The sequence below is a fragment of the Tachysurus vachellii genome, chromosome 10 (assembly GCF_030014155.1).
Source record: "Tachysurus vachellii isolate PV-2020 chromosome 10, HZAU_Pvac_v1, whole genome shotgun sequence".
Classification (NCBI taxonomy): Eukaryota; Metazoa; Chordata; class Actinopteri; order Siluriformes; family Bagridae; genus Tachysurus; species Tachysurus vachellii.
The window spans coordinates 17,879,275-17,897,429 of record NC_083469.1 but is presented as its reverse complement, the minus strand read 5'-3'; the positions used below and the strand labels follow the sequence as shown (position 1 = coordinate 17,897,429).

The following is an 18,155-nucleotide window of genomic DNA, read 5'->3' as shown; positions in this document are numbered from 1 at the left end:
TTGAGGACAACTGAGGGCCTTGTATACAACTATTACAAAAGGCAAACATTCGTTCATGCTCAAGAAGGCAAAGCAATACATAATGAGCTACAGGGGGTAAAATCAGGGGCAGTGCAAAATTATACAAAAATAAAAAAATTTTGTATAAAGATCATATTTCCCAGAATACGAAACAATAACAATTAACTGTTCAACAATTTTCATTGTTTCACTGTCTACATATCTTCTGACCAAGCAGCTTCACGAATTGAACAGCTTTATGATACAAGGAGAAAAAGAAGAATCTAGGCATAGATACCAGGAATTAAATGCTTATTCATCGTTTGATCTAAACCCCAAATCTCTTTATTCAAATGAAGTGGCCTTGCCATTCTAATATATAGGGATTTATTTTTAGATATGGGACTTTATTATAGAAATGTTTCAGTTATCTGCTACAGGTCACTTGTAGGTTTATTGACCATCAATACCTTCATGAATCCCTCGCTCTTCAGCTTGTGCATGCTGTTGGCGGCACTGTGAAGCCTTCTCCTCTGTGAGCGCAGCACAGAGTCAGCGACCTGCCACCATGTCCTGCAGTTGAGCAGCAGAGCGAGTCCCACCACGCTGGCCACAGCCACGAGCACCGCTTTTACCGTCACATTAGCTGAATCCACTTTAAATATAGCCAAGAGGGCCATACCGGTCACCAGGCATGCCAGAGTCAGTGCAAACAGAACGAAAGAGGGCACACAACACGTCTTCTTCCACTTCTTTCCTAAAGATGGACAGAATGGAGCTAAAGATAAATGGTGTAATACTTAAGCAAGGAAAAGAAGGAAAACGTAGCAGATATGATTAGGACCAACATCCATGCACTGTTAGCAAGTACACTGACGAGACTTTCTAACACCAATACAACAATGAAGTGGAATTAAAGCAAGCAGCTTCAAACCTTGTGTCTCGTCGTTTTTAAAGACTCTGAAGAGTCTAGTGGCCAAAAAACCAAATTCTCTTTCACAAGCATCTGACAGCGTGGCAATCATCTCAGCCATGGAGGTCTCCCCACCCACACTCGACAGGCGGTTATAGTCTGTAAACAGAAATCTACACACACACACACACACACACACACACACACACACCAGTAGCACGATATTTAAGACCTCAGTAGCCAGAATCTAAACCTTCATACACACTGCATAATTAAATAGGTGAAGATCTTCACTAACACTTTATTAATTAGTGTCTAAACTGTGGTTAGTATCTTAATGCTAAACGCTTTGGGCTACTGAACAGAGGTCATTAGTTCAAGTTCACCCAACAGCTGATCAATTTTTTTGTATCAATTCTGAGTTGCTTTGGAAAAAAAGCCAAATGAGCAAAACATAATCACAGCGTGATTACTGAAAAAGCTTTTATTATGTTTGTAAAGTCACGGCTCTGTGTTGGTACCTGACGGGCAAGGCCTTGGTTGTCTGCTCAGGAAGCTCTGGTGGGTTGACAAACATCAGTTTAAGCAGCAGCTCGAGGTAGCCAATGTGACGTGCCAGCCTGGTGCTAATAAGCCACGCCCAGCTCCAACTCTCGCCCTCTCGGCGTCCGCCAAAATACACAAGCACTACGACAGAAACAGTAAGCTTAAAGGAGAACTATGCAATAAAACTGTATTATTCTAGAGCACGGTATTAATTCTCTGCACCCAAGAGATTTGGCACAAACCAAAATTCCTTCGTCTTCCTTCCTTGTTCAATCACTATAATACCCAGCATGCATTACACCAGTCGTTCTCACAGTGGGGTCCAGATTTTTATATTTTGGAATGAACTATTAAGTTCTTATAATTATTATCCTTTTTTTTTTCTTAGGATTTAATGTATTTTAATCCATACCTCAGTAAGTTAGAAGAATAGGTCTATAAATAATCTCAGGCTCTTGGGCACAAATAAATAGGCAGAATATTATAAATACACCATTGAACGATTAATAATGAACTGATTTCTAAAAAGGTTTGTGTTCATTAAATAAATCTGTGCTGGATGATGGAGAAAGGCAAACTTATTTCACACCATTAAAGACAATCTCAGGCTGTAAACTGATTGAGAATTACACATGAGGAATCTTCAACTTCAATTCAAATGTGTCATTCCATGTAAAAGAAATGAATACTAAGACCTGCTAATGAGGACATGCTTTCATGCAGGTTTAAATCTAATGAGGTTGTTATTTTGGCTCTCCTTTGCCAATTTCACTCAAGAAGATACAGTTGTTCTTCCATGCGCTGTGGTGCACACGCTTGTGTCTGGATCACAGTAAACTAACCAGACCATTTCAGTCACTGTGCAACACTGCCCTCTGCTGGACACTAAAGACTCCCACTCTTTCCACATCGGATTAGAAACTCCACAGCACATGGGTTTGGGTCATTTGATTTGCTGTAAAGCTGATTAATAGAATGTGTCTGGCTGTAGTTGCTACTTCCTCTCATGTGCTAAAAAGCTTAACAAAGTTAGCATGGAGACAGACTGCGAGCACGAGACTAGACGTTAGTACAATGGAAGCAGTCTAATCCTCAGAATGACCTCTTTACTGGAGATGCACATGGAACTTGGTACTGCATTCATGTGCTTGCTTCATGTGAAATAACTGAATACGAGTTTCCAGTTTAAAGGCTGCACATGAACATCATTAATAGCTTTAACTAGTGGCTTACGTTTCTAACTGCCGGTTGTATTGTATACATTTTGGCACTAGCAGTTCACTTTAAAACAGTGTGTCGCCTTAGAGGGAAAAACAACAAATACAAAAGGGTCTAAAAAAAATTGAAGAAGTGATGAAATTAATATACTGGTCATCTTAGTCTAAGCCTAGCTTCTCATAGTTAGTGTAATCGTCTTAAGCGGCGGTTTATCAAGCTTAGTCATTAAACATTATAGGGTGGGTGTGACGCTGTATGTCTCCTGTGCATCTCTTCATGCATAGAATGTTACTCGATTTCTAAAAGATTCCTACCAAAGAATATGTAGAGCAAGGCAAGCAGGCTGAGGGCCACAGCGATGGCCAGCCTGGCATCGACGGAGAAGCCGAGGATCACAGCTACAGAGCCGCACAGCAGTAGAGTGAGCACCACCACCAGCCATGAGAACTGAAACAATGGCTCCACCTGCTGGCCTGCAAATGTCTTCATTTCATCTGAAAAGACCATGAGGATCATTAATCATTATACTTAAATTAGGTACAGTGCATAACAGGCGCAAATATACCATATCTGTTCATTTTACTGGTATTTAATGAGATTCATTTGCAGTGGTGCTTTTACCCTCCAGCTTCTTTAGCAGGAAGGATTTGCCGCTGCCCCACTGAGCGTACAGGCCCACACAGATGGGCGGCTGCATGGTGGGCTCACTAAGGATGTCAGCCAGAGCGCTGCTGTACAGGTCATAACCCAGCATGTCGCCGTCACACTCCGTAGGGGACAAGTGCTCTACAACAGGTCAGAGAAGAAAAAAAAATATCATAATTTTTAACTAGTTTTAACCAAAATACAAAAGAAAAAGCTCACGAGTTAGAAAAGCACTCACTGGCACCAAAGATCTGGGTGAGGATGCTCTTCTGGTGCGTGCAGTCGATGTTATAGGGTGTCTCGCCCTGCTTGTTAGGCTTGTAGAGAAGGCGGCCATCTTTAGGGTTTCTCAAGAGCAGCTCAGCCAGCTTTCTGCTCCGACCCCTGATAGCGATATGCAGTGATGTGTCTCCTTTCTGAAAGCACAGCATTTAATCCTGATATTAAAAAGTGCTGATATTCCATAAGCAAATTCACTGTAAATGTAACAACTGACACTTTGGAAGTTTATGTGTTACAGGTGTTAGTTCCTTTAAAACCCTATTTAAGTTGATATTTACACACAATGTGAGAAAGAAAGAAAAAAATTTTTTTTAAGTATAATCTAATGATTGTGATGTCTGAAGTCCAAATGCTTTCATAATAGCTATAACAAATAACAAGTTGCACCAGATTTCAAATAATTTATACCACTGCACACTGCAGTGATCGAACACTAAATGATCGAACACTGTTACCTTGTCCACAGCAGACACCTTTGCTCCCTTGTCGAGAAGAAGCTCAACAATCTCAATGTTTCTCATTTTGGTAGCTTTAATAAGTGGAGTCTCACCTTCCTAAAACATCACACACACAAACGGGTAGGAAAGGTCATTTCTGTGTACTGCAGCACTTCTGCCTCACTGCAAAATCAAGAGCTTTGGCTGTACCTTGGTGTAGGCCTCTGTGTCAGGGTTACACTGCAGGATATCTCGTACCATGGTGGCGTTGCCTTTTTCTACTGACCAGTAGAGGGCTGACTTGCTGTCCTGTGCAGAGAAAGTGCATGATATAACGAAAAACACCTCTGCAGTAAAACAAATTAAAATGGGATAGAATGACTGCTTACACACTCAGGGCCATTTTAATAAGAACACTCCTAGCTCTGCTTGAATGGGAAATAATATATGAAAGAACAGCATATCAGGGTCCTCTCTTCTCATGCAAGAAGGCTAACAATCCTCACAGACTCACAGTGACTATACAGTTGAAGATCTTTTTCCAGTCTTCAACTATCCAGTTTCACTGAAAGTGTGCCATGCCGTATCCCCGGTCTCAGTTCTTCACTAATAAAACTGGAACTCGATGTGGTCTAATGCAGTGATGCATAGTTCCGAGATGCTTTTCTGCTCACCACAGTCATAAAGACTACTGTATTTATTTGAGTTAACTTCCCTGTCATATCAAATCAGTCTGATCATTCCCCTGTGATCTCGCTCCTTATTTCTGGGGAATTTGTGGCCTAATGGTTAGAGAGATTGACTCCTAACCCAAAGGTTGTGGGTTCGAGTCTCGGGCTGGCAATACCACGACTGAGGTGCCCTTGAGCAAGGCACCGAACCCCCCCAACTGCTCCTCGGGCGCCGCAGCATAAATGCCCACTGCTCCGGGTGTGTGTTCACAGTGTGTGTGTGTTCACTGCTGTGTGTGTGCACTTTGGGTGGGTTAAATGCAAAGAATAAACTCTACAGACTGTTTTGTGTGAAAATCCCAGAGATCAGTATTTCCTGAAATACTAAAACCTGGTCACCATGGGCAATCCCATTTTTGCCAGTTCTGATTGTAATCTCTTAACCTATATCTGTATGATTTTAAGATTACAGGTGATTCTAATATTTCAAGGTGGTTGGTGACTGAATTCGGGATATGACACGAATCGGTCATATTGTACAGTCTTATACAGTCCATTTATAGTTATAATTTCTGAGCATATTAAAACAAATAGGAAGGAAATTTAAATACCTGGCCCTTAACATCAATGTCAGCATATTTATGCAGCAAAGCTCGGACAATCTCCACATGGCCTCCTCTCACTGCTGCGATTAGAACTGTGTCTCCACTCTGAGACCAAAAAAAAAACACACACACATACATACAGTACTGATCAATGTAAAAAAGCATCAGGAGATTCATTCTGTTGGTGACTTTTGCTTGAAGTGAAAAATACATTTGAAGAAAAAAGAAAAGAAAAAAAAAAAAAAAAGCAATAAGAGAGCAGGTCTTCACCCTGTCAGGAATATTGACGTAGGTGTCTGCATCCAGCAGGTCCTGCACTATCTCGGTGTGACCCTCCATGGCAGCGATCATCAGTGCTGTGTTTCCGTCTTTATCGGTCATGTTAACATTGGGGTTTCTCTTCAGTAGCTCTTTCACCACCACTGTGTATCCTCCCCGCACTGCCACGATCAGAGCCGTCATGGAGTTCTGACAGAGAAACACATCCGTATCAGCTCTCTGAAGATTAACTGGAGACAAAAACCTGTGTATTTATGAGTTGTATTTTGACCACAGGAGGAATAAACGGCAGCGATGTGCAAATTAATTGATGTGTATATGTATCAAGTGATATAGTACTTAATACCTCAGTGCTGTTGAATTCAACGTGATTGGTGTTGATTCATTTTCAGGGTCGTTTTTTGCATTTGTGTCAAATAAAATAAAATTCTTTAAATAACATCCTATTAAATATCCCTGAATAACTGACATCGAGCTGAAATGATCAGCGCACACACACACACACACACACACACACCGCTCCTTCCTGGTCCACGTTTGCGCCGTTCTCCAGCAGGTGCATCACACAGTCGTAATGACCTTTCCTCGCTGCCCAGATCAATGCCGTTGTGCCATACTGATCAAAAGATAAAAATGCATTTATTTAACAAAAATGTATTAAAACAAGCAGTTAGTTACTAAAGATCATTTTAAATATACTTTAATTAAAGAAAAAAAAAAATTGATATATTTTTTAATAAACATTAAACATAATGTACAATTATATAATTTATTTATTATTATTTCTTTCTTCATTTATGGATTGTACATTTTTCAGAAATAATCCACCCCTTTGTTGCAATTGAGCTGCTCCGCTGTGCCACTTTTACCTTAAACGCAACTCACAAAGTGTACGAGTTTAACCAGAGGGCAAGGAGTTGTTCACAGAGGGTAAGAGTCTTGTTAACATTTCAGTAAAAAACTGCTCACAACCAGCAGATAGCTCTACAAAACATTAAGCCTTAACACAAACCTTAATGGCAAAATTGCATTGATATTGCCTTTCTGTTTACACCGAGCTAATTATGTTGGCTTTGTAGAAACATTCTGTTTTCCTATTTAAGCCTAGACAAAAATTTATCAAGAGTAACTCCTCCTAGGGCTTTTGAGCCACATGCACCAAATTCGGATATGTTGTAGACGCTGGTCTGAAGTTTGTTGCTATTACTTTTCTAAGCGATCCGAGTACCAGTACTTCCGGTACCGGGTCTCAAAGTGGCCTTTTTTCCCCATAGACTCCCATTATAAACTTTGGAGGTTTATAACTCGGCAAGCTTTCGAAATATCTACACCAAACTCGGCCAGCTCCTTTAGGGTGATACTCTGAACAAAGTTTACTGACTGGCCTTTCGGTTGTGCCGCAGCCCCGCCCCCAAAAAATGAAAAATCAAAAAGCTTTTTACAACATGGACATGTGACATATCAAAACACTCAGAACAATGAGGGGAACTTTCTCACGGGTATTCTGATGACGTCACATGACGTCACGTGATGTCACGTGAAAATTAAAAATTAGCACAACAAGGACTTGTGACAAAACACTCAGCACAATGAGAACTGCCTCACATGTATTCTGGTCACGTCACATTTCATGTGATGTCACGTGAAAATTAAAAATTAGCACAACATGGACATGTGACATATTAAAACACTCAGCCCAATGTGGGGAACTTCCTCAAGAGTATTCTGATGACGTCACATGCTTGTCTCCACTTACCTCCAAATGTTTTGGCACCCTAGCTTTCTGTCTACTTGCTTCCAAAAGTAACACTGACCCTTGTGTCCACTCGCCTCCAAAAAGCACCGGTCTTCGCAAATACTTGCATCGTCAAAGCCAACATCAAAGTTTGTCACGACGAACTTTACAAATCTAGTTATTATTTGATATTAAGCCAACACCGGAGACAAACGACAGAATGTTTTGCCAGGTCGACCCCAGACATTACAAGCAACTTAGGAACAGGTACAGCTTTTGAACTCTTTAGGAAAACACAAACTCTGTACGATCTCAGCTGAGGATGTACTTTCCAAAAACCTTTAAAAACTGTCCCTCAATGAGACAATGCAATGAACCTCCAATCTCAATCTAATCAGCTAACCCTACGCCGATCTTCAAAAAAAAAAGAACTCAAATAACCCCTAAATTGACCCCATTCAAGTTCTTACATCAATACTGTGTTTTATTGAACACACATTTCTCCTCCAGCATTCAATTAAAAAACTTCCTCTGTAACGCATCACTACTTGTCCTCTGCTTGATATATCGCTTTGCATGCATTTCCTTATTTGTAAGTCACTTTGTATAAGAGTGTCTATTAAATAAACAAACGTAATGCAATGTAAAAGGTTACAATCATACTAAAGCCTTGTGGGAATGGAATTTTTCTTCCTGTATCCTGACACTATGTTTACGTAAATAAGGCTGAATCCCTTCTCTGTGAAGTCAGCAACATCTTCAGATAGGGGTGATGATGGTAGTCACCTTGTCGGAGCAGTTGACTTTAGCACCGTGTTGCAGTAATAGACGAACGATTTCGGCATGGCCTCGACCTGCTGCCCAAATGATGGGGTACACGCCGTACTGTAGAGAAGAGCACGGATGGAAATGACTCACTAACACAAATACAAACCTGTAAGATCGGGTAGACATTAATATGTGTTGCACAGGAAAGACATTTTTATTTCTTAATTTTTTTTATTAGAGTGAATGTGTTAGCATGAGGATTATTTAAAAAAAAAAAAATGGAGGTTGCCTGATTTGTCGTGTTGTAACTGTGTACCTGTCCAGTGATGTTGGGGCTCGCGCCTTTCTCCAGCAGAAGACGAGCCACTTCGACACGACCCTTATATGCTCCCCACATAAGAGCGGTCCAGCCGCCCTGTAACCCCCCACACACACACACAAGTATTTTAAATGTCCTTAGTAATGTCACTGGCTTGTTTTCCTAAACACGCATGGTCTGAGTCAGAGCGTTACTCAGATTGCAGGCTTGCTTTAGACGCTCAGCCTGTTATTATTAGCACTGTGCTACCGACACACTGGCACCATGACACACTTTTACAGACAAGCACTGTGACAGGAAACAAGCTGTTAATTCAAAACAAGACTGAAGAAAAGTGCAACAGATGATACACATGATTTCACATATCATAGATACATGGACAGATAATAAAACAAAAATATCTAATTAACAGTCCACAAAAACCTGCTTAATAAATGCAGTCCTCAACGGAGACACTTACTGAGGTTCGTGTGGCACTGTGTAATACAGTAATAATAATTGCACAGCAAAGCTGTTAGGGAAACTATTACAAAAGTACATTTTATAAACAACTATCCCTGGTTTCAGCTTGTATTTGCTTTATAACTGGTGCAATGATTTAAATGACTTAAAGCTGCTGCTCAATTCTAAGTATCAAAAAAAAGAAAATAATAGTTTGTAATGAGCTGAAAAATGACAGTGATAAGATCTCAGGTTAATGCAAAAAAGAAGAGTCAGATATATTAAAAAACAAAATAAGATTCAAACATGTCCGTATTAAATGTTTCTTTCATTTGTTATTAAAGAGGAAGGTTTTTTAAGTCTAGTTTTCACACTACAGTATTTTATATTACTGTTTGATGGAAGTTAAAAAGCTCAACTGCTGAAGTTAATATTAGGTATTAAGAGGCATCATGAGAAAAACTAACTGTGTTACGAGCAGAACTGTGTTGCAGTTAAAAGGAAATATATCATGAAGCCAATCGGGTGCAAAAAGCACATCCGTGTATGTTTTGATCTCATGCAAGGATTGTAATAAGTCCTAAGAAAAAGTTCAATTACAAACCTCAATTAAAAATAACGTATCCTGTATATTTAGGTATCATCTGTCAAGCGGTTTTCACTCGGGTGTTGGACCTAAAGCAAGTTGTTAAACAAAACGTGTTCCTTTTGTATGTAGGATATGATGTTTACCATGTCTCTGTGCTCCAGATTTGCATTGTTGGCCAGAAGCTCCTTCACCACCTCAACTTGGCCCTCCTTGGAGGCGGAAATCAGTGCAGTCCAGCAATCCTACATACAAGACAAAAAAGCTGATCAGAAGCTTGACTAAATGCAAGATACTCCTTTTCTAGCAGACTTTGAGAGATTCAGAACGTACCAGTTGGTCATACCAAGTAGTCATGAGTGCCCAAACGCTATGGATAACAACGCTCAGTGAAGTGTGAGGTACTGTACGATACCAGAGGTGTGCGAGATCCTCAGGGTGTGTGTATGTTGAATGTCATCACCCAGTCATTTGCTGAACCACAATTTTGCATGCCAATTACACAGCTCTGCAGGCCACCTGCTATTATGAGTGAACCTGGGGGAATCTAGCACTTTAGTGCAGGTCCACCCACAATGACATCATTCCAGGACACAGGAAATGACTTCAAATTTGTGCTCAATTCTAGTAATGTCAGTGTTCTAGATAAGAATATATATTTATTTATATCTATAGGCTGAAGAATCGGCTATCCAAATGCATACTGTGCTTTCTGGAAATAAATAAATTAGACATAACTTGGTAAACACCTCCAGGTGTTCCAGCGGCAGGATCCCACACTCTCATTGCCGTAGCCCGGGTTAAATTCCAGGGCAGGATGCTAACCCAGCCACCGAAGAGTTGACTCTCAGTGCCGGACCCAAGCCCGGATAAAAATGGGAGGGTTGCGTCAGGAAGGGCATCCGGCGTAAAAAAAAACCTGTGTTAAATCTTATATTCGGACCACGTAATCCGCTGTGGCGACCCCAAACAGGTACTGTTGTGTAATGAGGTGAAACAGGTGTTCAACAGTGTTTACCACGTCATCCAGGTTAACGTTGGCTCCTCTTCTTATGAGCTCTTGCACAATCTCAATGCTGCCCTGCTCAGCTGCCAACATGAGAGGAGTCTGTCCGTTCTAGAGGAAACAACAACAAAAAAAAGATGACAGATCTGCCACATTCAACTACGGACAGGCTTTAAGCATACGGACTCACAAAACTTAAGCAAAGTGTGTATTAGCAAGACATTTAGATAACTTCCCCTCTGGATGACTACCCCCCCACCCCCACCCCGACCGGCTGCTTTTTCCCCCAACTTGTAAAAACATTTCCCTTAGTATAAAAAAAGTATTTAGAAATTATTATAATAAGGACAGCTCTTGGTAGTGTGGTTTTTGGTATAAACCATTATAGAGAGAGAGAGAGAGAGAGAGAGAGAGAGAGAGAGAGAGAGACACAGACAGACAGACAGACAAGCAAAGGGTGATATCCCCATAACTGGCAGCATTGAACTGGATACACTTTCTTACCAAAACTGAAGCACATTAGCAGTTATTTGGGAGAGAGAAATCCCTGGAACGGAATTCTTTTTTCATTTTTAACATCATATGTAGTTATTTTTAAATCTGGTTACCCCAAAAAGTGAAAAGGAAGAAAATAGCATCTGTACAATTAAAATACAATTAGAAATGTATTACAAACTCATTATTCTTATCAGTCGATCCAGGGTTTGACAATATTATTTTTTTATCGTTGCAGCCAAAAATGCTTGATTTTGCTGCATTGTTTTTAAAAATTTTCAAAGTAATTGGTCGGGATTTTTGTGTTTATTTTTGGGAAACTAGCTAAGCTGGTGAGACTGCAAGCACAGGATTCTTCTTTTAAACTACTACTAGTGAAGACACACATGTAACATTTTGTATGACAGCTGTACTCATGTTCAATGCACATGAATTGAAGAGAACTTTGGCTGAATGTGTATTGTGATGTCACATGATGGGTCTTGCAAAAATCACAAAATCCTAGAATGACTGGCTTAAGTCCTGGTTGCTATAGCATGTGACTTCCCAGTAACTTGATCAAAGCCTGACATTCACTATGTGAAGAAAATCACGCTTGGCTAGCAAAATTTTACCAATGTTGTAAGTAGTAAAAGTGAAACTTTAGAAATCTGGTCAGACTTCATAATAAAACATTTAATCAGAATCTCATCATTTCCAAAATCACTCTTTTAATCAAAAATGTATAAACTGATTCTGAAATGCATTCGAATATCCAGTTGGAGTTGTTTATTAAAAAAAAAAGTAACCTTTATCATGAACTGTTGTCATTAATGCTTTCAGTAAACAAAACAAACTCTTTATAAATCATATTATTGTTTATAATATATTATATGTTATGTTATATTATTTATAAATCACATTATGGAGTGTTCACAAATAAACAGGGATTTTTTTTTAACAAAAAGAGTTAGCATAAAGTTGCATCTCCTAAAGCAACCAAAAACATTCTCCCTTATTTATCTCCTCTGAAGTCATCGTGTATAAACATCCAGTCTTTGTCATGGTCTCTCACTCACATCACTCCTGCTGTCCACATCTCGGTGTTTGTCCAGGTAAGCTTTCACTGCAGGCAGGTTCTCCTCCTCCACATAGCTGAAGATGCTCTGGGAGGCCATAGCGGTCATCTTCAGAGAGCTTGTGGTGTCCATGTTTATGCCGTTAATCCCCGAGCCTGTTACAGGCTGAAGAACAACAGGAGACGGTGTGTTAGAGGTCAATCTCTCTGTCAAACACCATGCTGTAAGAAAATCATCCCTACAACCGGCTCATTTGACCAGCGGGTTAAAGCGTGATTAATAATAGAGGAGTAAAAATAGAAGTAAAAATTTGTGGATTCTGGGTTGAACTGGAAACATTTCTTAAATGTCCTAGAACTTTTAACATGTCAACATGAAAGTGTCTGAGTCACTGCAAGGTATTTGGTGCATGTGAAATGAAACTCTAGTCTAGATTTCTAGCTAAATAATAAAATAATTAAAAGTAAAATGGATAAACATACCAGCTGTTATACACATGCAATAACAGCTCTGTGCTAGTTGCTAGTGCTACCGGTATGGCAAGGTAGTAGCACCATTACTTTTTAAAATATCATAATATAATAATGCGCATCATTAAATAACCAACAGCAAGTGTAAGAGACAAAACCGGGGTGTGGGGAAATGTTAGAATAGTTATATATTTATTTTTACCAGTTATGATGACCGCTTCAGGAAATCTGACATGTTCCAGAAATCTACAGTACTACATCTACTACACTTTATCCTGATCAGAGTTGTGGTGAAAACTTAATGTCACTTACCTTGGATAAACTTGCTGCCTTTTAATTGCATGTTTATTTTGTTTAAACTGAATTACTGGAACTTGGATGTTTAGGAAATCTGATCCTTTTTTAATAAAATTTACTACTTATTTTGCTTATAATAAACCATTTTTATTTAACATTATTTCCCAGGAATGGAGAAATCAAGATTACTATAGAACCATCACTATTCTATGTCTTGTTTTTTTCCAGTTGTGTTGTAACAGCTCGATAATAAATGGCATAACTGGTCAGTTTGGCAAAGATATTGTAGAACTGTTCCACACGGACCTTCAGGATAGCCTTGTTATTTTCCGGGCCTACTTGTTAGGGATGCTGAATAAACCTTATTTTCTAATCCTGGCTTACAGGACATGGCCTACTCATTCATTCCACTCTGGAATAATGAGAAATGTACTCAAAGAAGCACAGAGCATCACAGTTAAGTCTACGCTGGCTAACAATGAACCCCACAGTAGCTTTCTGGCTTTAATCAACCTAGATTAGGAGGTAGTCTAACTGAACAGGTAGAACCGACGTTCTAGAATTTCAAATCAAAGGTAAGTAATAGCCGGATATTCTTGTGTTCCATGCAAACGAAATTAAAAGGCTTCAAGTTTGTTTGCCATTAATCTCCCAATGCATTTTGAAAGCAGTGATTGTTTGAAAGCTGATCTGGGATTATGTTTAACTCAAAACAAGACCAACAATCAAATCCAATGTATTTTCATAGTGAGAAAAAAATATTGACAAAGATAAGGCAATGCTGGCTAGCGGTATTACAACAGGTTTAAACGCCATTTGTTTACTTTAATTTTTCACTAGCAAGGTGGTCATTTTCTGTACTGCTTATCCTACAGGAGGTTCATCTAGCCATAATCACATACCCATTCACACACTATAGACAATTTAGAGATGCTACATCAGCCACATGAATCCAAACTAGGAGAGATAACCAAAAGAACCCAGTAGAAAACCCCAAAGCACAGAAAGAGCATGTAAACTTCACACACATAGGGCAGAGGTGGAACTCAAACCCCCAACCCCAGAGGAATGAAACAAAAATGCTAGCCATTTAAGCCAAAAATGTATTTTATAGCAACAGAACATTTTGGCCTTTGTTTTTACTACAACAAGTGTAATTTGTTGGTTAATACCAGCATGTTCTTATTGTTCCACACAGCTGGAGATTGCAGAAGCATTCTAAGGTCACCAAACCTGTACCTAAACACCACTTCCATGCCAACAATCTATTTGTAAGCATGACAGAAGAAAGCGTTTTCATCTAAACATAAATGTAAGCGCCTGGAGTTCACTAATCACTTATGGAATGTTGGCTGTGGTGAGCTTTAAGGGAACAAACACTCAAAGTGGGTTATTCAGAAAAAATAATCCGTATATGGTGTGTGTGTGTGTGTGTGTGTGTGACCTAGTGTACCAGTGTTGATGTATTCATTGATATCAAAGACATTTTGTACGTCGCTCTAGATAAGGGTGTCTGCCAAACTGTAAAAATGTAAATGAATGTGAACTGTTTCTTCTACCAAAGGTCTTGTGAAACCTGTTAGAATACAATGCATACTGGACTCTGAATAATTAGTAGGAAATTTAAATGAAAACATCATTGCCTTCTAACTGGGTCATGACAATCTTCTAGCAGGACAATGATCCATATCTTGTATCCAAATCCACAGAGAATTGTTCAAAGGCTGAAGAATCGAGCTTTTAACATGACCATCGCAGTCCCTGAACGAAACCCCACTGAAAACCTGTGTTTTGAGAAGTGGTCTCAGATTCCTTACTCTGTATTCTTCAATCTCAGAAATTGTTATTGTGTGAGAAACCCAACCTCTAACCTTGAAATCGTCAGCATATTTTCACTGGGAGGTTGAGCAAATTAAAAAAAAAAATATTCATAACAACATTTACCCGGCTTTACCAAAAGGGTCAATAATTAGGGAGCCGACTGGATCGTAAACTGATTGAAACCTCTGGATCTTTCCTCACATCTCTGTCTGCAATGCTACCAGTAAAAAAAAAAAAAAAAAAAAAAACCCCAAAAGCACACAATTGTTCAGAATGTCTGTATTTTGTGGCTTTTATTTTCACAAATGACTTGCACAGAGACCGGACCTCAACCCCACTGAAAACCTTTGGTTATGGCTCCTTTAACAAATCAATACTGTCTAGCTGACAGGTCAATGCTGTCTAGCTGATCAGTGAGTATAACTTCATCTTCTATTTCTACTAGCAATTTTTTTGTCCATACTGTGTCTAAAACGTATGTTAGTCAATATTAATTTCTTATTTATAAGACTGTATAATAGCAGTCTCTCCGTCATACTGAATATTGGCACGTGTTTGGTTACTCGCGGCCTTGTGCATATGGCTGAATCGCAGCCGTGCTGAAAATCAATACACGTGCTTCTGTGATATGACTTCACACGCTCCCTCCAAACTCTTCCGTATTCTCCACACGGCTTTGAATGCTCTCGGTAGTAACTGTAACATGTTTGAATTGTTGTCGTGTTGCACTAAACGCTGACATTACAGTACATTATGTATCTCCTTTGTAGATAAATTACAACATTGTTTTTCGTTCAAAAACTACGAACTGAGAAATATCATAGCTGAGCTCATGGTCAGTCAGAGTTTACCTTTACAACCACTTCTATTAACATCACTGCATTAAAAAGTGCTGAGGTCATCAAATCAGTCATCATCAAATCCGAAAAAGACAAGTGAAACCAAGCTGCTTAATGATGCTTCCATTCTGCTAATCATGCCCATTACCAAACCCATTAATGCTGCTGGTAGGGAGTCTGATCATGGACTCATTTGACCCTGTAGTACATTATGTCTTATAAATGGTCTTCTACAGTAAGTCTTGTAAACCCTTGGCAAGACAAAAATGATTTGAGCATAGCTGAGTAACATTCGGACGTATTGGCGGATCCACTCACGTTAAATGCTGACTGGTCTGAAATTGTAAGGTAGAGTTTTTGCTTTTCATCACAAACCTTTGCAGATAAGTGTACAAAAGATTAAAAACCACATCCAGTCCGGGTTCGAAGGTCACTGATCCCAACTGCCCCACTTTCCCTTTTTAAACAATGCCATTTCTAACAGTGTGAACAGTTTGAGGCAACAGAAATATTACGAGTTAAATTTGCTCCAAAACTATTCTCCCAGACAAGACCCTTACATTAAATACATTATTTATAGCACTACACATACTGCACACAATAGGGGCTATTTCCAATAAGCCCCTTAAACTCTCAGCTGATTTAGTCTTCAAAAGAATTCTCCTAAAATGAACGGGGCTACACATTCGCCTATAATAAAGAAACAGGAAAGAAAAGTGCTGACTCAGTGCTATGACTTTAATGCTCATAAAACCTCATAGCTCACAAGACCACAATCACAACTGATATCAAAATCATTCTGTGCCTTTGTTTGTAGCGCTGAAGACCTGACACACCCTGTAGTGCCCCAGAACAGCTGCTCCCTCGTGTGTAAGTGCTCTCATGATGCCTGCCGAGAGCCAATCAGCTGAGCGGATGATCTCCTCGGCCTAATATTGACCGAGCAAAGGTTCAACCCCAAACTCCCTTCCCCACATACACACACACACACACACACACACACACACACACACACACAACTGCTGATCACAAAGCCAGAACAAACAGCAGTACAGATAACAATCAATATTCCTAAATCACTCAAAACATCTTGTGTGTACAAAACTTACAACCTGGCACCTCACCTTGTGATCTCCTCCAGCGCTGTAGGCTGCTGATGCTTTCTCGCCGTCTCTCTGAGTGCACGCTTCTGTAACTAATGAGGCTTGCTGAGGGATGAAAGAGTAACGACCCTCCTCTATCCTCCTGAATAAAATTAATGCCCCACCTCCACTCTTCCGGACAATAACTCCCCTCCCCCTGTCATCCATGGCCACGCCCCTCTTCCTCTCTTCCAAACAGAGCAACACTCCTTCTCCTCCTCCTCTCCTGACATGACCCAATGCCAACACGTGCCAGGATTAACATACATTAGAGCTCCAGTCCACACCTTCATCAGAGACGCATCTCTTTCTCTCTGCTCAGTACACAATGCCGTACTGGCATGAATGTTACAAACCGTCAACAGCAAAAGTACATGAATGAAAGGAAAAGGGATAAATGAAGAAATAAGAGAGAGAACTGCTGTATGCCAAGCTTCAGCCATCCCTTAAAAAAAGAGCACTTTGAGTACATTTGAAACATCAAGATTCAGCCTAGAATTCAACTGAGTTCGTGATTTTTTTATTCTTTTCTAACGTTTAAATCTGGACTTTTTTTAATTATTAATTCCGCTCTAGTGTCAAGTCTTGTATTCATAAAATCTGCTTGGTTTTAATATTAATAATATAAATAACAATATGGCAATTAATTCACCCACACTGGGTGAACACCTTATACTATGCCTGCATACTAAGTCCTCCATCATGCTTTCCATTTAAAGTATTTCCATGTAACAAGGTTTCTATTTTTTTTATTTTATTTTATGTAGAAAACAATAATACGCCTTCCTCTTCCTCTTTACTCCCCTTTTTTTGCATGTTTGCCTCTTAAGGAAAAGTGTGAAGAGCTGAGCAGCTCGGATCCGGCTGCTTGCGTGATTTCTTTCTGTGCTTGAAAAAAAATGTAAACAGAAGACTTTAGGTGGACTTTAAACTAACAGAGACTAAGTATTTTAGAACCATAAAAAGAGTGAAAGAACCACATCCATCAATCATCCAGGGAAGACAATTTAGCTTTTTTTTTTTTTTTTTTTAAACAAGCCTTGATATTTTTGTCCTTGTACAGTTATTTGTAAAGAGCATCACGTCGTCTAGCACCGTGTATAAAGAATAAAATCATCATTCATGAATCATTTCGAATGTAAATGGCAACAAATATCGTATAGCGATGACTATCAGGATGTTCTCCAGAACAAGACTGCACCAGGTTGTGGTGTTTTAATCAAACATGGTGTGTGTATATAGAAGCAGACACATGCTTACATATACAAAATTAAGCTATATACATTTCCAGAGATTACACAGGAATCAGAAAGAGCAGACTTGCTGCTTTTCTAGCACATTACATAAGCACTATATCTATATTTTATACGCCATCTATTCATTCGGCTTCAGTTTTTCACCGTGGTCAGTGTCAGTATAGACCCAGAGCTTATCCTGGGAACACTGCACATGAGGTGGAATAACAGGGAACCAAGTACACGCACTTTCCAAATTTCACAACGAGTGGCTTTTTAGCTCAGATACACACACCAACCTGCATGTTTATGAAAGGATGGATGAAACTTGAGAACCCAAAAGAAAC

General features: G+C 39.5%; 1 protein-coding gene across 6 annotated transcripts in view; it reads right to left on the bottom strand.

Annotated features, from left to right (window-relative positions):
* The window catches only part of kidins220a (kinase D-interacting substrate 220a), a 52,160-nt gene that overhangs the window by 32,212 nt on the left and 1,793 nt on the right, over window positions 1–18,155 (bottom strand). For 4 of the 6 annotated variants that reach the window (XM_060880035.1, XM_060880040.1, XM_060880038.1 and 1 more), the window contains exons 2-17: window positions 12,005–12,169; window positions 10,464–10,562; window positions 9,592–9,690; window positions 8,416–8,514; window positions 8,118–8,216; window positions 6,114–6,212; window positions 5,588–5,785; window positions 5,324–5,422; window positions 4,252–4,350; window positions 4,060–4,158; window positions 3,561–3,738; window positions 3,299–3,463; window positions 2,992–3,171; window positions 1,435–1,600; window positions 935–1,086; window positions 471–757 (exon numbers count right to left, since the gene is read on the bottom strand). In XM_060880035.1, the coding sequence (XP_060736018.1) occupies window positions 471–757; window positions 935–1,086; window positions 1,435–1,600; window positions 2,992–3,171; window positions 3,299–3,463; window positions 3,561–3,738; window positions 4,060–4,158; window positions 4,252–4,350; window positions 5,324–5,422; window positions 5,588–5,785; window positions 6,114–6,212; window positions 8,118–8,216; window positions 8,416–8,514; window positions 9,592–9,690; window positions 10,464–10,562; window positions 12,005–12,136 (2,250 nt within the window). In that variant the 5' untranslated portion in view covers window positions 12,137–12,169. Of the gene's footprint in view, window positions 1–470; window positions 758–934; window positions 1,087–1,434; window positions 1,601–2,991; window positions 3,172–3,298; window positions 3,464–3,560; window positions 3,739–4,059; window positions 4,159–4,251; window positions 4,351–5,323; window positions 5,423–5,587; window positions 5,786–6,113; window positions 6,213–8,117; window positions 8,217–8,415; window positions 8,515–9,591; window positions 9,691–10,463; window positions 10,563–12,004; window positions 12,170–16,540; window positions 16,672–18,155 lie in introns of those variants that run through there. The other 2 variants (XM_060880036.1, XM_060880037.1) reach the window with 2 other exon arrangements.